This window comes from Amborella trichopoda, chromosome 9, assembly GCF_054954075.1.
Source record: "Amborella trichopoda isolate Santa Cruz 75 chromosome 9, AtrichopodaSantaCruz75HAP2 v2.0, whole genome shotgun sequence".
NCBI lineage: Eukaryota > Viridiplantae > Streptophyta > Magnoliopsida > Amborellales > Amborellaceae > Amborella > Amborella trichopoda.
Genome location: NC_142344.1, coordinates 3,115,305 through 3,135,665, shown reverse-complemented (window position 1 = coordinate 3,135,665; position 20,361 = coordinate 3,115,305). Strand labels below are relative to the sequence as shown.

General features: G+C 37.1%; 2 protein-coding genes and 1 long non-coding RNA gene across 4 annotated transcripts; 1 reads left to right on the top strand and 2 right to left on the bottom strand.

The window, feature by feature from the left end:
- Window positions 1-1,701: 1,701 nt before the first annotated feature.
- On the top strand, window positions 1,702-10,206 carry LOC18437703 (aldo-keto reductase family 4 member C10). 2 transcript variants are annotated; one of them, XM_088847140.1, is made up of 4 exons: window positions 1,702-2,051; window positions 2,285-2,811; window positions 5,314-5,568; window positions 9,698-10,206. In XM_088847140.1, exons 2-4 carry the CDS (start codon window positions 2,473-2,475, stop codon window positions 9,950-9,952), a joined length of 849 nt encoding a protein of 282 aa, XP_088703266.1. In that variant the 5' UTR covers window positions 1,702-2,051; window positions 2,285-2,472; the 3' UTR covers window positions 9,953-10,206. The 2 variants fall into 2 exon arrangements, with proteins under 2 accessions (XP_088703266.1, XP_006847966.1); XM_006847903.4 differs by having other exon boundaries at window positions 1,702-2,811.
- Window positions 3,618-13,764, bottom strand: LOC148780296 (uncharacterized). The gene is made up of 3 exons (XR_016041037.1): window positions 13,687-13,764; window positions 4,268-4,388; window positions 3,618-3,704 (listed from the first exon to the last, which is right to left on the bottom strand). It is a non-coding gene; the product is annotated as an uncharacterized LOC148780296 (long non-coding RNA).
- Window positions 13,765-15,238: 1,474 nt separating this feature from the next.
- On the bottom strand, window positions 15,239-19,725 carry LOC18437702 (phytosulfokine receptor 1). Its single transcript, XM_006847902.4, has one exon. It carries the CDS (start codon window positions 18,919-18,921, stop codon window positions 15,784-15,786), a length of 3,138 nt encoding a protein of 1,045 aa, XP_006847965.1. The 5' UTR covers window positions 18,922-19,725; the 3' UTR covers window positions 15,239-15,783.
- Between the last annotated feature and the right edge of the window lie 636 nt (window positions 19,726-20,361).

The following is a 20,361-nucleotide window of genomic DNA, read 5'->3' as shown; positions in this document are numbered from 1 at the left end:
GAGATGATAATGTTGGAATGGATAGGTGGCAAGATAATGAATGATAGAAATAGGAATGAATATATCTTAAGGAACTTAGGGGTGGCTCCAATTTGTAATAATATAAGGGAAAGTAGACGGAGGTGGTTTATCCATGTGTAATGTCAACCTAAAAAATGACAGCTCAGGAGTGTATATTTGGTTTAAGTGGAAAGCTTTAAAAGAGCAAGAAGAAAGCTTAAATGGACATGGATGAAAATAGTGACAAGAGATATGATCACTTATAGTATGACTGAGTATGGCTCTCGATAGAGCGAAATAAAACGAAAAAGTTGTTATTTTTAACCCACGTTTTTAAAATGTGACACCCATCATGTACTAGTCTGACACAAAAATATGTCCGATCGGTTTGTTTCGATCTGGCACAAAATGTGTCCGATTGGCTTCTTTCAAAAAGTGTAGGTCCGACACAAAATGTGCTGCACTGACTTATGATATTCAAATTATGCCGGTCAAGCACAAAATAGGTCGGACGGGCTTATATTGAGAGTGTTGTGTTGATCCAACACAAATGTATGGCTTAGAGAGGTAAAGTAGGAAATATACGTTAAAATGAGGGTATTTTGGGGTTTAACAAACCATTTTTTTTTTTGATTGAGGAGTGATGTGAAAAATAATCAGTATTAATAATATGATATCAAAAGTAATTGGAGAGAATACCTAGGAAGTCCAATTTGAGAGGCTATCTATAATTTTCCCCCCAAAACAAATTCAAATACACTGGGGACTCTCAAAAAGCGGAACTTACAGACAAAAAAATATGATATTTATAAAATAATTTTCAATTACAAAATAAAATAACATTTCTGTATGCATTTCCCACTTGGAGGTTAACTAACAAACAAGGACCTGCCAGAAAAGATATAATCAACAAGGGAAAAATAAGAAGTGAGAGGGAGGAATAGTATTTGATCGGTTAAGGACAAAAAGAAAGCACATAAATTTATGTGCGACTTTACTCAACTGAAGGCGACTCATGAGAACAAACGCCCAGACAACCAGCAAGGAATTTTTCAACTTTCTCTCTCTACATATTTCTCTCTCTACATCTTTCTCTCTCTAAAAAAGACATTCTTTGTAAAAAGTACATGATATCTCTCTCTGGCACTTTCAACACTCTCTCTCTAAGAAGAAGACATTGGAAACTCTTAACATGTATATGAAGATTCTCTCTCTCTAAGTTTATGGAAACTATACACTTTCTTTCTCTCTCTAGAGTCTAGACAGCTCTTGATGAGCAGCAAAGTCATCGTTATGCGTTTCTCTGTAATGTAAGTAACCCATCAAACTGGAATGACGTTCTCTTTTTTATTCGTTTTACCCTTAAGTAGTTCTCTCTATTGCTTTCTCTCTAGACCACTGTTAGCACAGCAACAAGTTACTGATGATGCTTTTATCCGTAATTTATGTGACCCAACAAAGTTGGAAACGGGAATTACTGTCTCTTTTTTATTGTTTTTGCCTTTTTACTATTCTGTAATTCTGGTTTAGTCAACAATGTCGCTTTACATAAGTTGGTGGTTGGTTGATTTTCGTATATTCTGTTAGGTAACTACGGACGGGAAATCGTGACTTCTTTCACTTTCTCTCTCTTGTTTACTTTTTGCGTGTTGCAATGGTTAACCAGAGACTTGGGAAAGGGGGAATTTGGTTTTACAGATAAAGGCGTTGATTTCAGGAATGTAGTTGATTTCAGGAGAATTTGGTTTTACAGATAAAGGCGTTGATTTCAGGAATGTAGTTGATTTCAGGAATGTAGAATGGTGCTGGTGTATGTTTACCCTGGCCTTGAGAGAGAAGGCACGTTTGTTTGGGTTTAGAGAGAGAAAGTATGCGATGCTTTGGATTTGGAGTCGAGCAATGAAGTCCCCTTGTCTCTCTCTTTCCAAGCAAACGGGGATTCGCCCAATTGTCTCTTTCAGCTATTTTTCTAACTGGTTTGATGCTTGAGTTCGTCAGTTAATGAAGAAGACAGAAGAGGAAATCTTCTAAAATTCTAAAGAAACAGGAAGGTGGGTTATTCATTTATACCTGAATTCATCTTCCATTATTGAAATGACCCATTGATCCATTATTGAAATAAGCCATTGATTCTCTGTCTTTAAGCTATCAAGCAAAGTTTCAATTGGGCTTTCTTCTATATGTTCTGCCCAAAACTTATCATCCATTACTGAAACCTGCCATTGATTAAGGATCATGAGAGGCAAAAATGGAGCTAGTGGTAATTACTTCGTATTGAATACAGGGGCCAAAATTCCAGCTCTTGGGCTTGGAACATGGCAGAGTGGAGGAGATCTCTGTGTAGAAGCTGTTAGGACTGCTTTAAAAGTTGGGTATCGCCATTTTGATTGTGCTCATCTCTATGGCAATGAAACTGAAGTTGGACAAGCTCTTTCTGAGGCTTTCAATGGAGCAATCCCTGGTCTGAAGAGAATGGATGTTTTCTTGACTTCTAAATTTTATTGCACAACTACGGCTCATCGAAGGATCGAGAATTCGGTTAGGGTTTCTTTGAAGAGTTTCGGAACTTCATATTTGGATTTGTACTTGGTTCATTGGCCTGAAAGTTCAGCAATAGGAGATGCAACTGATCCTCCTTCGAAGGCAGGGATCGAGGATAGGCAGTTTTCTCGGAGATTAGAACCAATATGGAAGGCAATGGAAGGTCTTGTAGAAATGGGGCTTGTTCGTGCTATTGGGGTGAGCAATTTTAATGTCAAGCAGATCGAAGATTTGCTCCATTTTGCAAAGATTGTACCTGCGGTCAATCAGGTCCATTACTTGTTTCTCTTTATTTAAATTGTGATTGCTAATGTTTTTTTTTTGTTTGTTTCTTGTGTTTGTGGACCACTGAATTTCCTCTATTGTGCAAAGACTGTCTTTTTTGACCAATCAAGTAAGTTACTTGTTTAAGTTGTTTTCTCTGTTTCAATTGTGGTTGATTTTTATCTTGTTTCTTTCCCAAGTTCACAGAAAGTATTTGGAGGTTAAATTGTTTCTGGTATCTGGACTCAAGTGCTACGCCTTCCTTTCTCTAGATCATAGTCATGCCCACTTCATAAAATACATCTTTTTCATACTAGCTTATGATAGCTAAGTACACCCAATATACCTCCCTTTTTCGTATCCTTTTGCTGCAACACTCTTGATCGCAGCATGTTCTATCAATGCTATCTTAGCTAATGCATCCATAGTCATTGCTTTTTTCTTCACTGGTTTCCATTAGAATTTCCCTTCCTGAGATGATAGTCATGTCAATTTTGTTCGATGTCCTTTAGATACTATCCAATGGCGTGTCATTTTAGGGCGCACTCATTTTCCAATTCTTTGTCTGTGACACCCTTGAGACCACCCAATGTTCTATAATTACTATGTTAGTGAAAGACATCCATGGTCATTGCTTTCTTCTTCTGTTGTTGCCTAAGACAATTTTCGACTGCAGTATTAGTTACGATAAAAATTCAAACTAAAAGCTACCCATATGCAAGGAAAATAGGTTTTACACAATACCTTTTTGCACTACTTGAATGATCGTGAACAAAAGCACATCATACGTTGACTGCTATTTAGTCTGCTTATCTTTCTTGTATGAATGCGCTTGAATATTTTCCAGTTTCTTCTAGATGTTTGTGCGCACCAGAGCATCACCATTACGAAAATCACACCTAAATCAAAAACACTATATGAAGTGATTTTTCATATTATAATACATAACAAGTGCTCCACATTCCTTTTTCTATTTCACAGTCATGCCCACTTTATAAGATATATATTTTTCACACTAGCTTATGGTAGCTAAGTAACACCCAATATACCTCTCTTTTTTTCTAATCCTTTTGCTGCAACACTCTTGATGACAGCATGTTCTATCTATGCTATATCTTAGCTAATGCAGCCATGGTCATTGCTTTTTACTTCTCTGGTTGCCCATTAGAATTTCCCTTCCTGATATCATAGTCATGTCCATTTTGTTTGATATCATCTAGATGCTATCCAATGGCATGTCATTTCAGCGCACACTCATAATACGTCTCTTATTTTCCAATTCTTTGTCTGCAACACCCTTGACCACCCAATGCTCTATAATTACTATGTCAGTGAATGGCAGAAATGGTAATTGCTTTCTTCTTCTAGTTGCTTAAGACAATTTTCGACTGCAGTATTTTGTTACAATAAAAATTCAAACTAAAGCTACCCAAATGCAAGGAAAACAGGTTTTACACAGTACCTTTTTGCACTACTTGATTGATCGTGAACAAAAATCACATCAGTATATTGACTGTTATTTAGTCTGTTTATCTTCCTTGCGTGAATGCACATAGTTATTTTCCGGTTTCTTCTAGATGTTTCTGTGTACCAGATCATCACCATTAGAAAAATCACACCTAAATCAAAAGCACCATATGAGGTTATTTTTCATATTATAATATATAACTAAAACATAAATATAACTTAACCATGAGAAGAAATAAAGCATCTTAATGGAAAATGCACTGCATTGTTACAATGTTAACCCCTTGACTTAGATACAAGGTAGAATGACATCTTTCTGACCAAAGTCACCATTCATTACACTCCGCATTAATTTTGGAACCCTGGTTAAGTCTTAAGCCTTGAAATGACATCAACTAAACCTTTCTTGACTTCACTATGTCTAGAGAATGCTGGACTAAACTGCAATGCACTTTAAAGAGAATACATTGATTCACATAGTCCTTGAAGCTTTACATCGGGCATCCCACCGTTGGTCACTAAGTACCAAAAGAGGCAAGTAGACAACCTTCTTCCTTTCTTGCCTCTGCCTGTTGCCATACACAGAAAATCTGGAGTAAACCTCTCCTTTTATCCCAGTTCTAGGACTTCAACCTATCAAGTTCACTGACATCCACTACATGTGCACAAGTTTTCCACATCAAACTATCTCATATAATATTTCCTACCAACTTCTTTTTTTTTTCTAATTTGATATTTGACAGTGATTTATTTTTAAATGAAGACACTATTTTCCTGGAAGAAAGGTTGGCCTGTTTCTCATAATTGTATATCTTGACTTCTCATCAAATAAGAAATCAGTTTTCATCTATAGAGTAGTTTTTGTGACTTTGTAGTACTAAGCAGAGGAACATTTCAATACCTTGGTTTAATGTAAAATTTATTTTATCTTAAAGTGATGCTACACTTGATTGGTATGTCACGGCACTAGTGCTTAAATTATCAAAATAGTTAAAGATTATTATTTGAGTACTTATAAGCATAAGTTTTGACCAATTTCAGGTAGAATTGCATCCATTTTGGAGACAAGATGATCTGGTCAAGTTTTGCCAATCAAAAGGTATTCATGTCTCTGCTCATACCCCTTTGGGTGTCCCTGATACTAGTGCTAGTGCCTATGACAGTGGATCAGGGGGAGAAGATGAATGTGGAACACCCAGAATAGCATTCAGAAGGTCAAGATCTGTACATGGGCCGATGCTAAAACTATCTGTTGTTGCAAATATTGCCAACCATCATAAAAAGACACCAGAGCAGGCAAGAGTTTTACTTCTTTGTTTCCTTTCACTCTTTATTCCATATTTTGAAGTTTCACGATTTTTTGCTTCCAAAAAAGATAATACTTTTGGATCATCTTATGTTTGAATTTAAACTGCTGTTACCGTTGAGAGCATTTCGAGGAGAATTTCTTGTTGGCTTAGATGGCTTAGATGCATTTTATACAAAATGTTTTACTGAATATTCCATTTTGTTTAAAGATCAGGGAAAGACCTTTTGAATATTCCATTTTCTTTAAAGATATTTGGGCAAAGACCTTGGGTAAGTCTTGGGTGGGATTTGAACCTCGCCCAAGTCTCGTGAAAAGCTTGGCAACTATATGTTTTTCACCCATTTTGTTCACTTGTGAGTTTTGATGCCTGAAGACTAGTAGTTCTGCAAGATGAATCGACTCAAGGCAAGTCCTTAAGTCTTAAAATTGATTTATTTGCACATTTATATGGATTAATATGAAGTATCATTTGGCAGACTTGTTTGTCTATTCGAGACTGCTCTGCATCAAATGTATTTTATTTATCAGTAGTCAACTAAATTTATATCTTATACGTTGATATCAGAAAAATGATGTGTACAGCAATGATGGATGAGAATTGAGATGTACATATTTCCCTCGGCACATGGGTTTGCAACGGTGAAGAAGGCCCTCTGAGATTATCTTTGACAAATTATTATAGGAAATATTGGGAAACGGGTCACCCTAAACTAAATATGTTTGTTTGAGTGGCTTAGCTGTTATGAGTTAGGGGTTCTCATCAACATTGGTTTCATTGAAGGACTTCTGGACAGGAGTCAAACTAGGCATTACGGTTGGATGAGTGCTCTCTTTCAAGCGTACCTTCTCAGAAAATGAGGATGTTGAAGGAAATGTTGACGACTATCCAAGGAAATGTTTATGGCTGAGTTCGTAATACTTTGGCTGAGAATACTCTCATATACTTTTTCTTTTTGCCATGAAACAGAGTAACTTTGTGCTGTTTCTTGTGATTAAGGAAAATACCCTTGACCTGTGAGTGTGGGATAGGCTAGATGCTTTGGAGGTAACTTGGTTCCTGGGGATAGGGGCAGTGGCAGAGGGCTGGTGGGGAGGGAAAGGAGATGGGATTTTGATGTTTGTCATTGAAGGGAATCAAGTGCATGATGCATTGGAACCCTAAAATGAGCTGCTTGTATTATTCCTTAGACGTTGCAGAAATTTTTCTAGCAATGTACGTTTTATTAATTCCTTAACTGTATAGTTGTCAGTGGAACAAGAGGGAATGCTTAAATAGTATTTGCATAAAACATTTTGGCGGCAATTTCAATAAGGAAGAAGGATCTTAAAACTATAAACTCCAATTCTCAAACAAAATTTCCCATGGATCTCCTTACCCCTATGTTCATGTTCTTCTTTCTGGCTAACTCTTGCATGCTAATAAGAAATCCTTGATCCGCATTCTTCTCTACAAGAAGGTAACTGTTTACAGATACAATGTTACATTCTTCTAAGAAATGGGAAAGCTTTCCATGTGGGGTCTTTTTTATCAGTATAGAAAACACTGCAAACTTACATTTTATAAATAGAGATCAGAAGAATGAGCTGTGGTGGTTTCCCTTCTTGGATACTGTCTCTTAATTGATGAGGGTGATTTGAAGCATTTGAGGGTTACTCAGTGCCATTATTGTGTTTGCAATTTCAAAGCGTTGAGTGTGGGGTGGTTTGGTCATTGGCGCATAGCTGATCATTCTTATTCATGGCAGAATTTTTGGGCCCTTGAGTTCTAGCTATTGCCATTTATTGTGGTTTGATTTATGGAAGTTTCAAAGCAGCATGAGTGGAATAAGGATCCTATGATGATGATGATGATGATGATTTTTGGAAGGTTCTAAGCAGCATAAGTGGCCATTTTTGTCTTGAGTAAAAATGATATATAGTAAGTAATGGAGAAGTGTGTACACAGCGCAGAACTATGGTGATGAGTTGGGAATTTATCACATCCAGTGTGGCCATGCATTCTAGTTTTACAGAAGGTTATGGCCTAATAGTCTTCATCTCTTGCTTATTGTGTAATGTGTTAAAATCACACTAATCCAAGTAGAGCAAGATAATTCTAGTCATCTTGGTTTCAGGAAGAGGATTTCTCTTAAAAAAAGAAATGTCTACATATAATCCTAGTCATCATCGTGTCAGGAAGAAGGTTTTTCTCTCTCTCAAAAAAGAAGAAGAAATGTTTACATATCCATTTCCAAACAAGTTAAATTTTATTTGGCTCTCTGGCCTGCTTTCACCTAAGGTTTGTATCTGGTAATGATTTGGTGGAGGGAGCATGATCTTGAAGAGATAGATTGACCATTGTCTGAATTTTTAGAAAGTTGAAATGCATGAAGGATTCTACAGGAATAACAATAAATAGAATGGGTGATAGATTTCTTATGATAAAGTAAACTAGGTTAAGAATAATAGCCACCTTAGAATTAGAAGGTTCGAAAGGCTGAAAAAAAGAGATCGCATAGTTTTCAATTTAAGCTTGTTTTTAAATTAACCAATGGCATTCTGCTGGTGAATTACAAGGACATGTTCTCTGATGATATACGCATTGAGATTTTATAAATTGTTCAGAATTTCACATCTCTTAGGCATGTAGCCTAGACGTGAATCAGATTTTAGAACTTTTACTGTTTTCCCAATCTGAATTTGATGTTTTGAAATATGCATGCCATACACTTTAGATTTGGCTTTCATGAAACATGTCTGGGTAATTCGAAAGAGATCGTCCACAAAAAGAGATAATATAAGGATATGGTCATGGAATGAGGTGGAGTAAGACCCAACATGGCAAAATGAATTACCTTAGACTCTCTCATAATTTAACTTCTAATATTTAATATCCCCTTATTGTTTATCAAAATAGCAGGAATTAATGTCATCCCATTGTCAATAATATATGACCTCTTGTTTCTAATATTTTTAGAAAATTGTTAAAATGCGATGGAGATAGATTAATATATTGTTAGAATGCTTTCTGTAGATTATTTTTCTTTTCTTTGCTAAACTGTATAGTTAAGAAATGCCCATGTAGGGGAAAAAAGAAGGAAAAATATTACCAACGAAGGGGAATACCAGTCAAAAACTTCCCACATTCAAAAATGATTTGTCCTTTTAAAAGGAATTCTAATGACATATCTGGAAGGAAAACAAATCTAAGATAGATGGTAACCTAGGAAGACTACAAGGATAACCTCTCTAGAAAATCCTAGAAATTTAGCAGTCTAAGAAAACTACAACGCACTCTAAATAAGAAAAGACTATATAAAATAAATAAATTTACTATATTTTTTTATAGAAAATGCGGTTTAATTACTGCAAAACTCTAAAGTTTTATTTTTTAAGACAGGGAAAAGTTCTCATACAACTGCATTGTAGTCAATATGACTACAATTGCACCTCAAAAGTAAATGTTTTTTATGACAACTTGTGACTCTGCAAATTCATACTCTATACCTCCAAGATCAAGATCCTGCCAAAAAAAAAACAAAAGGGAATTTGGAGCCCTAAAAATTATCCATCTAGACTGTTATCCCAACATCTAATATAGAACATCCATTTTAGCATCTTGGCTGGACTGCCTTTTTTGACATGTGATGGATTTTTCGGGTGTGCTTGTAGTAGCCTGCTTATGACCGCTATTGTACAGGAACTGAGCCATTTGAAATAAGTCCATTATTGGGTGGAACACATAGAAGTGCTTGCAGAACAACTCATGTCGTTCAAAATGTTGTAAGAATAAAAAGCAATAGAACTGGGTGATCTTAAAGCTAACAGAATGTGTGATAGATTTGCAAATGGATGCTCAAAGCACCAGATCTGAAATTATTTAGACTCCAGTTTATTGCATACTGTGTAGGCTAGAATTACTTGATCCATGTTCCCACTTGACTGGAATTCAAGAAACCATTTAGTGGTCATGGAAACTGTTGACAAAATATTAGGAGAGAAGTTCTCAGGTACTAGGCAGAAACACGGAGCAGACAGAGAGAGAGAGAGAGAGAGAGAGAGAGAGAGAGAGAGAGAGGGATGGTCTGTTAAGGATGAATGCACACACTGAAATTTTAAGCTTTTAATATGTGGCAGGTCATTTTGCGCTGGGGACTGCAAAGGGGCACGAGTGTGCTCCCATGCAGCCTGAAACCCCATCGAATTGAGAGAAATGCAGACATTTTCAGTTGGTCTCTTTCTGACGAGGAGTGGATGCTCATGAATAGAATTGAGCCCCAATTCTGCCTCTTTGGACATGGACCCATAAATCCATCAGAAGGTGTGTTCCTTTCTGATAATAGCCCTCTTCAAGCAGTGCTCGAAATGGAGGATGACATTGAAAACAATTGATGAAATATGTTGCGTTCAATCTTTGCTACTCTTGTGCCCTCTGTTATTTGGCGCAAATCTTTTTTGTTTTTTAGCTCTGATTGTACCTGTGCAGTTTAATGCTCTTGTCCCCTTTGTTGGTTTTGTGAGTAATCTTGCTTAAAGTAAGTGTGCATATGGATATATTTGAACCAGTTCAGCTGACTGTTTGGATTGTTTGATATTGTTATGTTTTCATCGTATTTCGAGGGCAATTGCATATATGTTATTTAGAAGGGGGTTTGTTCTTGTGGCCTCAATGGGAAGTTAAATGCTAAACATGTTCCTTGGTAAATGGTGGAACTTGTTGGGTGTGTATGGCCTTTAAATACGTTTTGAGTGCTTGTAAATGAATTATATAGTGGAACATAAACACAGTGGGAGTTTGTTCCCGTGTGGACCACACTAAACAAACGATGTTTGCTGATACTAGACTGTGCTTAACGTGATAAGTTATTCTGGTTGGGGAAAGCCCATGTTACCTGGTCATAGAGAAACAAACCGACAAAGGTTAGATGGGTCATCTCTTGATGAGGTTGGAATATGCCTGGAGCAGTGAACTGAGGGATTGTGTGACCCTTGTGTGTGATAGAGGCCTTCAGATACGGGGCTTAAGCCTCATTTGCATTCCATCACAAGGCATGCACATTGATAGCTGTTTTCAAGAAAGCGAACCACCTTTCATCTCTCATCACACATTGGGGCTAACTCTATAAGGTGCGGTAGAAAGAGAAGCATCTCTCTCAAACTAAGTTATCAAGGGGGTTCACCTAGCTATAGCTATTGAGTTTGTAATCAAAGGGTTCATGTTCCATTAAAGTGGCTTGTCCAAAACTTGCTTTCCCGGTTGAGATTGAAGGTTGGCCATTAGATCCCGCGCCATCGAAACGTAGTAACGCGGTATAGGGTGTAAAAAGTCCGGTTGAAATAATCTCCAACACCCTCTTTTATTTCTTGCTTATTTGTTTATTGCTTTATTTATTCCCAAGCATAGAATGTGTCCTTTCTTTGTTATTGAAAGAAAGATTTTGAATTGCTTCAAGTTCTTGAAATCCTAGTTGTATTATTTTATTTGAAGTTATTATATTGTAAAAGGATTGCAATATAATATACTGAGGATATGCAATGGGATTCAGTGAATGCATATGAAGGTGCCATGATGGTTGGAATGGAGAGCTGCAACAAATATACTGAGGATATGTAATGGAGCCATCTTGTCTTGTTAATTTACTGTTTGGTCCTTGACCACAGTTATTTTTATTACAGGATAGTCTTCTCTAATCTGGATTAAGAGGGTTATTTTTTTATTGCAAAAATCAAATATTTTAAAGTTGACCAGGATACTCTTAGTCTTCATAATCATTAAATTACTTAGAGAGTCGTTCTTTATTCTTTTTTTGTCCACAGACTTCTTTACCATTCCAAAAAATGCTCAAATACCTTTTGGTAAAAAAAGAAACTGAGTGAAAAGTCCCAGAATAATATTCTACAATTGCATGCACATCCCCTCTCATAAATTAAGTTTTTAGAATACTCCTATTCGTCATAATCATAAAATTACTTACAGAGTCATTCTTTATTCTTTTTCTGTCCATGAACTTCTTTACCAATCCCAAAAAGGCTCGAATACCATGTAGTAAAAAAACAAACCTAGTGAAAAGTCCCAGAATAATGTTCTACAATTGCATGCACATCCCCTTACATAAATTAAGTTTCTGAAGTCATGAGACTTGTCTTTTGTTCCAACAAAATAATGAGAGATAAGTATATATTAGTTTGCAAAATATAAATCTTAATTTCTGATTATTATTAGTTTTCCTTTTGTGTACCGATTATTTTCATGCCATGAATCTTTTGATTTCTTGTTTTATTTTAGGCTTATAATTCTTACCTTTCTATTGGAGAAATCTATGCTAATCCCCACCTAAATTATAGTTAACCCCCCAAAAGTTTGATTTCACATTAATGCCTATGTTTTTCAATCTTTTTATTTTTTCTCAAATTGTCCTGGCTTTGGACTTCGAATACCCCATAGTTTAATTGTTTTTTATTTTTATGTTTACTCCAGACCTTGAAGGTCCAAAGCTGTGTTTCAAATATTAACTTGGACTTTCAAAGCCTGAAGTTTGATATTTGTAACGAGAACCAACAAAAGGTCTCAAACATCAAGTTGGGATTGTAAAGTTTGAAGTGTTTGGAATAACTTCGAACTTTATTGGTCAGATCTCGGTTTATGAGCAAATTAAGATTAAAAATCTTAGATTCTGAGGTCCAAAATAGGGGAAATTTGAGAGAAATAAAAAATGAAAAATGAAAAATGAAAAGAAAGATATGAAAGTAAAAACAAACTGTTTGGGGAATTTTCTTTTCAGGTTGTGTTAGGGTATATGTACATGTGAGCATTTATTAAATGTAGTCAATATTTTTTTACACTAATTACCCTTGTTTTGTAATACAAATTTTTTATAATAAAGGTATTTTTCATCCTCAGAGGGGTAAGATAGATATTTTAAAAAAATTTAGTATCATTTAATGCTTCATGTGGGTGATGTCACTCATTTTGTGGATGATGTCATTTTCCACTATAATTAATAAATACTCTTCTTTCTATCATAATTTCTACTTTGCCCTTGAATAATTACCTAAAATACTCTTAAACACAAAATTACTATATTATGGGGTAATGGTATTAACTATCCAAAAATATTGAGTACATTTAGTAAATGTTCACATGTATGTGTACTTTAACATAACCATTTTCTTAAATAATATTAATTTAGAGGAATGTTATCAAATTCGCTTCACTTCGGCTGAAGAGGTTGCAGTCTTTGGAATGTTGGTCGAGATTGAAGCTAAGTGAAGCTATGGTGTATCAGCTTCGGCCTGCTTCAGGGCAATTTGGCCCGCTTCGGTTTAATTCAAACGTTTCGACCAAAGCTTCAACCTCTTCGGCCAAAGCACATATTTGTCCTTTTTAAATACAATTATGTGCTTTGGTACACGTCGAAATCTTCAGTCAGAGCACAAAATTGTTTTTTTATTTTCTATTTTTTTGATATTTTAATATATTTTTATATAAAAAATATATTATTTATTTATATTACTTTTTTTTGGTAAATTCTGAGGTCTTCCTTTGTATCGGCCGAAACATCAAATTACATCATTTTTTCCACCAAACTGAAAAAGACTCCGAAGTGAATATGAAGGCCAAGATGATCGATTTTAAGGTTTTCTGATGCCAAAACCATAATTTGTAACGAGTTTTTGAGGTGAGGCTCTACTTATCTTGATAGGGCTACAGCCCTATCAAAACATTTTCCCTTTCTAAATTCTATCAATATTCAAGTTATAATAAGAATTCCAACAAAAATAGAAATTATATCAATATCTAGAGAGCTCACACTCGCCTCAATAAAAGCAGTATCTATAAAGAAAAAATTAGAAAAACCGTAACATGTAGAAAAATAAAATTGGATGCAAAAAATTAAGTAAACATTAGCCAATTATAACAAATGCCTAAAAAGTATTTATCAAAATTTTAACCAACTTAATTCAATAAAACACTTAAAATTTATGAAACTCATAAACAATGGATATCTTTTAAAAAAGACAAAAAAAAATTATCTAAACTAAAACATTGTGCAATACATGTGCCATTAGCAAATTCAAAAAAAAAATAAAATAAAAAAATGTAATAATAAATTAAAAAAAAATACCTTCAGACACTAGTGGAACTGAGCCAACACCATGAAATCTTAAACCTAGATTCGTACCCCCAAATTCTGAGCTGGCTCGACGATTTTTGAAATACTGAAATCCCCGATAAGCAAAACGGTCAAAGTCAACACCAAGATATAGGGTAGTTAACCTCTTTAGAGTCCTAGTTCCTTGGTAATTAGGGTATAGGCATGTGGCTCCAAAGCACCAACTTACCCCTTTGAAAAAACAAGAAGAAAATGCATTTACGAGGTTAAGTAATGGCCAAGCATTTGACTTGTAAAGCTACAAATGCAAGTTGCCAAAAAGAGGGTCTTTCTTTAAGCGTAGAAGAAGCAGACAAGTGGTATTTGTATGCGTGTTGAAGACTACTTCCACCACAAGAAATTGTTTTGTTCAACAAACACTGCTGTATCACATATGGTCGAGCTCATCATCAAAACCCCAAATCATATATATGCACAGAGAGAGAGAGAATGAGAGACTAATTAATAGTAGGGGAGAGAGATTAATCAAATATTGAAATGGTAGATGGAGAGAAAGAGAGATTAATCAATAATGGAAAGAGATTAATCAACAGTTGGCGATGAGAGAGAGATTAATCAATAGTAGGGTGAGAGAGAGATTAATCAAATATCTAAACCGTCGATATCAAGAGAGAGATTAATCTACAGTGGGAGCAATGAGAAAGAGAGATTAATCAATAGAAGAGATTGAGAGACAGAGATATCAACAGTTGGCTATGTGTGTGTGCGAGAGAGAGAGAGAGAGATAGAGAGAGAGAGAGAGAGAGAGATTAATCAATCATTGATAATAAATTGTAAAATGATGAAATTAATGGGAAGATTACTATACAATCAGTGATGCTAGTTTTTAGCATGAAGCTGGCAGCAGCAGCCTGAGAATATCTTAAGGCAAGTTTTGAGCTCATTATCAATGTGATATAACATTGGATTGAATTTACAATTACTATAGAATCAGTGATGCTAGTTTTTAGCATGAAGATTGCAGCAGCAGCCTGAGAATATATTAAGGTAAGTTTGGAGATCCTCATCAATTTGATTTAACATTGGATTGAATTTACAAATATCGTTGACCTACAAAAGCTTTTAAAGAAAGACCTATTCACCTTGCTTGATACTTACAAGTACATGGTAATCCATTAGCCATTCAAAAACCCTAGTCCGCAACATGATCTGCCGTTCATCCATTATTAAAGCAATGGATGGATGGTGATTGAGAGCAAGCATGATCAATCATTGACATTTGACATTTAGGTAGGGCGCAGCTCTCTCCATCACCATCAATCCATGGCTTCGAAGGTCACCAAATATGCCCCGCTTTTCTCATAGTCCGTGGGATTATAACGTACTTTGCACAAGAGGTTTATAATATGTGATTTGGAGCTCGGCTTATCAAGTAACCAAAAGCCCCTTGGCTTGCAGAAATTTCCTTTCACTTTGATATGCATAGTGAGGAGAGTGTATAAGGAGAAGAAGAGCAAAGAACTAATACAAAAAAATCACCTCAAATAAAAGACTAATATTCCAATTAGAGTAAAAAAATCTAGTTCTAGTTCACTTATATCTGAGAGCATAACAAGAGATCGGTGCAAAGGAGTACCCATATGAATGGTTGGAATACGACCATTCTTTACATAATGTCTACAACTTTACACATGCAGATGGGAATTATAGACAGTGGCCAATTAGAATCAAAGAAACAATTGAAAATGCAAACATGCTCACTGTAAAATAAGAAAACAAAGTTGTTATTAGTAAATGGTATTAACCTACAGAGGACCGTGTGTACTGTTGCATAACTCGCGTCCTCCATGCTCGAGAGGGAAGCGATGCTTTAGATTTCCAGAACCAAACTTGTTCGTGAATCAAAGCTGTCCAATCAAATGACCCTACATCCAGGTGGGCTTCATGACCGGAGGGCCAGGTAAAGGGAGCACATAGATTCCTCATGTTCTGTTATATACAATTGCATTCAGTTCAAGAAGGCATGAAGCCACATACCATCTTAAACTTTACAACGAACTATGAACCGAATGCTAAGTCCTTTCATCAAGCCATGGAAACATTTGACTCTCACTTTGTTTGCTGGCTATCGGCCCCAATACTGTCAAGCCATGAAACTACCTGACAGATAAAAGGCCTTGCTTTAGGGCACGCATTAACACACGAACAAGCCACCTCCAACATTTGCAGCATTTGCTTACTATGTTCCTTTTCATAAACAAATGGATCAAAAACCTCTTCTTCTCTCCCTTCACTCTTCAACTGAAGAATCCAAGAAACCAAATCCCTGCACCCCTTTGGCTTGCACACATCGACAGGTCTCTTACCAGTGAGAAGCTCCAATAAAACAACACCAAAACTATAAACATCCCCCTTGAAAGTGGCTACTGAAGCCTGCCCATATTCAGGGGGTATATAGCCCAAGGTCCCAACTAAATCAGTGGTCACATGGGTATCATAAGGGAGTATAAGCCTTGCCAATCCAAAATCAGCTAAGTGGGCTTCAAATTCTTCATCTAAAAGTATATTGCTCGATTTAATATCTCTGTGGAGTATGTTGGGTTCACAAGTTTGATGCAAATAAGCCAAGCCGTGAGCTGCCCCTTGAGCCATACGAAGCCTACTGGCCCAATCGAGCATCGACCCACCATCAAGCCTCTCATGAAGCCAATAATCCAAGCTCCCATTCTCCATGAAAGAGTATATAAGGAGCCTATCATCCCCATGTCTACAATAGCCTTGTAAGAGAACTAGGTTCTTATGCTGAGCTCTAGAGAGAGACTCAACCTCAGCCTGAAATTCTCTGTCCATCTGACCACAATCCCCTGACAATCTTTTTATTGCCACCTTTCGACCATCAGGGAGTGTGGCTCTATACACAAGGCCAAAGCCCCCACACCCGATGATATTTGCTTGGTCGAAATTATCAGTGGCCTTTAGCAAATCGCAAATAGTGAGCTCTTTTTTATCTTGGGGTTGGAATAGAATCACCATTCGTGAACCAGAGAACTCAGAAGACCTTCTGATCCCCCCTGCAGTTCTGCAAACTCCATCACCACACTTTCTCTTTCTATGCCTCCTTGACGCAATAATAAATACCACGGCAAGAAAAAGAGCCATCCATATGCCAAGGCAAAGTGTTGTGGACACAATAATGGTGGTTCTGTTCTTTTTCAATTTGCCCTGAGAAAGGGAGGGAAGATAGGGTCTGGTGTCGGTTCGATTACAAGGAGGCAAAGGTGAACCACAAAGACCGGGGTTTCCATAGAAGCTCCTTGCTGAAAAGGTTGAGAATTGGGAACCAGTTGGGATAGGCCCCTGCAACTGGTTATATGCCACAGAAATGCTTGATAAGAAGGTGAGCAAGCAAAGAGAAAAGGGAATCGAACCGGAAAGGTTATTGAAGGAGAGGTCCAGAATTTCTAAGCTCCTCATGTTTGACAAGTTACTCGGTATTGAACCTGAGAGATTGTTAGAGCTCAGGTCCAATACATGGAGCAAGCGCAGGTTTCCAAACTCTTCCCAAATGGGTCCACCAAGCCCATTGTGGGCCAGAGAAAGAGTTGGGGGAAAGCTCGAGATCTGGTTATATTGAAAACCGGCTGCACTGTGGTTTCTCTTGATAATCACAGGCATTTCAATGGTGGAATCTCTTGGCCAGTAGCTTCTTGAAATGAGGCTCTTCAGTAGAGTCAAGTTTTTCGGAATCTCTCCTGTAAAGGAATTATTCGATAAATCCAAGTAAAAGAGGCGCTCAAAGTCTCCAATCCAAGGTGGAATGCTTCCTGACAAATGGTTCCACGAGAGATCCAAAACCTGCAAATTTTCACAGTTTTGCAACCATGGGGGGATGAAACCAGAGAGACCACAGTTTGGGATTGCCAAGAATTTTAGGCCTCCGAAACCATTAATGTCAATTGGCATTTCCTCACCCTGAAAATTCATCGTGAGGATAAGACTAGTAAGGCTCCGACACTGTTGTAGTATTCCTAACGCTTCCGAGATGTTATGGAAGCTATTGTTAGAGAGAGACAGGAACGAGAGGCTTTGCATGTTTGCGAAACTCTGGGGAATTTGGCCGGAAAGGCCATTCCTGCCAAGATTTATAGTTTTCAATTCCTGGCAGGAAGAGAGAGAAGCAGGGAGAAGGCCCTCAAAATGGTTCGAACCAACATCAAGGAGGTTGAGACGAGGAAACATAGAGAAATCAAGAGAGAGTGTACCAGAGAGAGAATTGTTCTTCAGATTGAGCATTCTAAGCCCAGAACAGTTTGAAAGAGAGGATGGCAATGGACCCACCAACCGGTTAGAGTAAGCAAAGAGAGTTTGAAGATTCTTCAGGTTACCAAAAATTTCGGGTACTGGCCCTGAAAACCCATTAGCTGAAAGATCCAAAATTACCAATTTCGAGAGATTACCCAATCGATTGCTGAAATTCCCGGAAAGCCTGTTAGCTGAAAAGCTCAGTTGCTCCAACAAAGACAACCCAAACAAATCATCAGGCAATTGCCCCGATAGAGAATTGCAGCTCAGGGAGAGAATTTGCAAAGACCTGCAATTCCCAAAACCCACTGGAAAATAGCCAGAAAACAGATTCATTGAAAGATCGATAGCCTGTATTTTTCCTGAATTTCTACATATCCCAGCATCGATCGAACCAGTAAAGGAATTATTACTGATATTGAACACTGTCAAATTCACTGGCCCAGAGAGAAGGGGCAGCTGTCCGTCGAAGAAGTTGCTCGAAATATTGAAAACGCGAACCGATGGTAACCCAATAACATCTGTAAAGTTGCCAGACAATTTGTTATAGCTCAGGTCCAGGTACTCCAACCTCTGCAACCGAAAAAGCTCAGATGGAACAGATCCATAAAGCATGTTTAGGGAGAGATCCAGGGTTTGAAGCTGGTCCAAACTAGCTAAAGCCCTAGAAATGGAACCATTCAACCCCAATTCCCTAAGAACCAACCGAATTACCATCGTCTCTGAACCGGAAGAAGAAGCAGCTCCAGAAGAACCACAGAAAACACCTCTCCAGCTGCAACAATAAGAATCGTTACCCCAACCATTAATCCCCTGGCTCAAACCAGCCATGAAACCCATCAATGCGTCCAAATCAGAGGAACTGCACCTCTGGTTCTGAGAATTTACATCCCGAAACTGAGCCAGGAACCCTAGAACCAGAATCAAGAAGCCCCAAAACCCCATTTCCAGCACCCTCAACTCCAGATCACTACTTCCCCATACCAGTAATATAAACTCCGGGGCACTCTAGAAATCCTAAAAAATCCATTTTTCTTAAATGGGGTATATAGAATTCAGCATATAATTCATTATCAAGAGTCAATGAACTAGAAAAAGAGCTCAATCCAAAGAAGAGAGAGAGGAAGATGAATGGGAAGTAGAGAGAGATGATTTCAAATAAAGAGAGAGAAAAATGAATAGGAAAATTGAGAGAGAAAAGGACTTGGGTTGGCCTGCCTGAGAGAGAGAGAGAGCTCAATCCGAAGAAAAAAGAGTGAGAGAGGGAAGAATAGTAAGTAGCCAGGAGAGAGAGAAAGAGGGAGAGAGAGAGAGAGAGAAAAAAGGACTGGGCTTAAGCTGTCAAAGCCCGTGTTCTTTGGTTTTTTTTTTTTTTCTGCTTTTTTTCGTCTGTATGGAAATTGGTCAACTGTTTTGAGGCTTCGTAGGGTGGTGACCGGAGACCTGTTTACCAGCATTAAGCAGTCAAAAGTTGGACGGTACGGAATCACGTTGAGGTCAAACAAAAACGCCGTGTCGATCAGTAATTCCGTGCCGCCTCCGGGACACAAGGCTTTCGGCTCCAGCCCGGCGGAAGTACGGTGTTTTCTTCGGTTCCAGAATTTCGGATACGAAATTTCGGCTGAATCTCAGTGAGAGGAAGAGCATAACCTCGAGTCAGATGCATGAAAGAGATGAAAAATAGATTTCAAAATCATGAAAATAGTGCATCTTGTAATATATTTTTTGAATCATAAAATTTGAAGTGTTAATAAATCTACTCAACCTACACTTTTTTTTAAGTTTTAAATTTTATAATTGGAGATAAAAATAAATTATCAAGCCATTACAAAGATTTCAAATATTGAAATATCTTTTGATTTGCATTATTTTGACTGTTTAGAGCCTTGGCCTGATACAAACTGCACCATTTCTTATTTTTTCACTTTAAGCCTATTAGGCCCAGCCGAGTTAAGCCGATCCTAGGCCAAGGCCTCTTGGGCCAGGCTAGAGCCGGCCTATTTGCTAGGCATACTTGAACCAACTTGGAATTGCATGAGTGGGATTAGTCATGGGTATCCATTTTTTGCCCTAATTCAAGAGTCAGCATGATTTGGTCTTTTGCTATTGTTATTATGGCGTGGCGGAAATGAGAAAGGAAATATAAACATGCTATTTATAAATGGGTGCAGTTTGTATAGAGCCTAGGCTCTAAACAATCAAATTAGAGTTCACTTTCAAATGGAATCCAGAATCTAAAAATCTTTGTGATAGCCTTAAAATATATTTTTATCTTTATTTATAAAGTTTAAAGCATAAAAAAGAGTGTAGATCGACAGATCTATGGAAACTTGAAAATCTTAAAAATTGAATGTCCAAGAATGCGTTACAAAATATACTATTTTC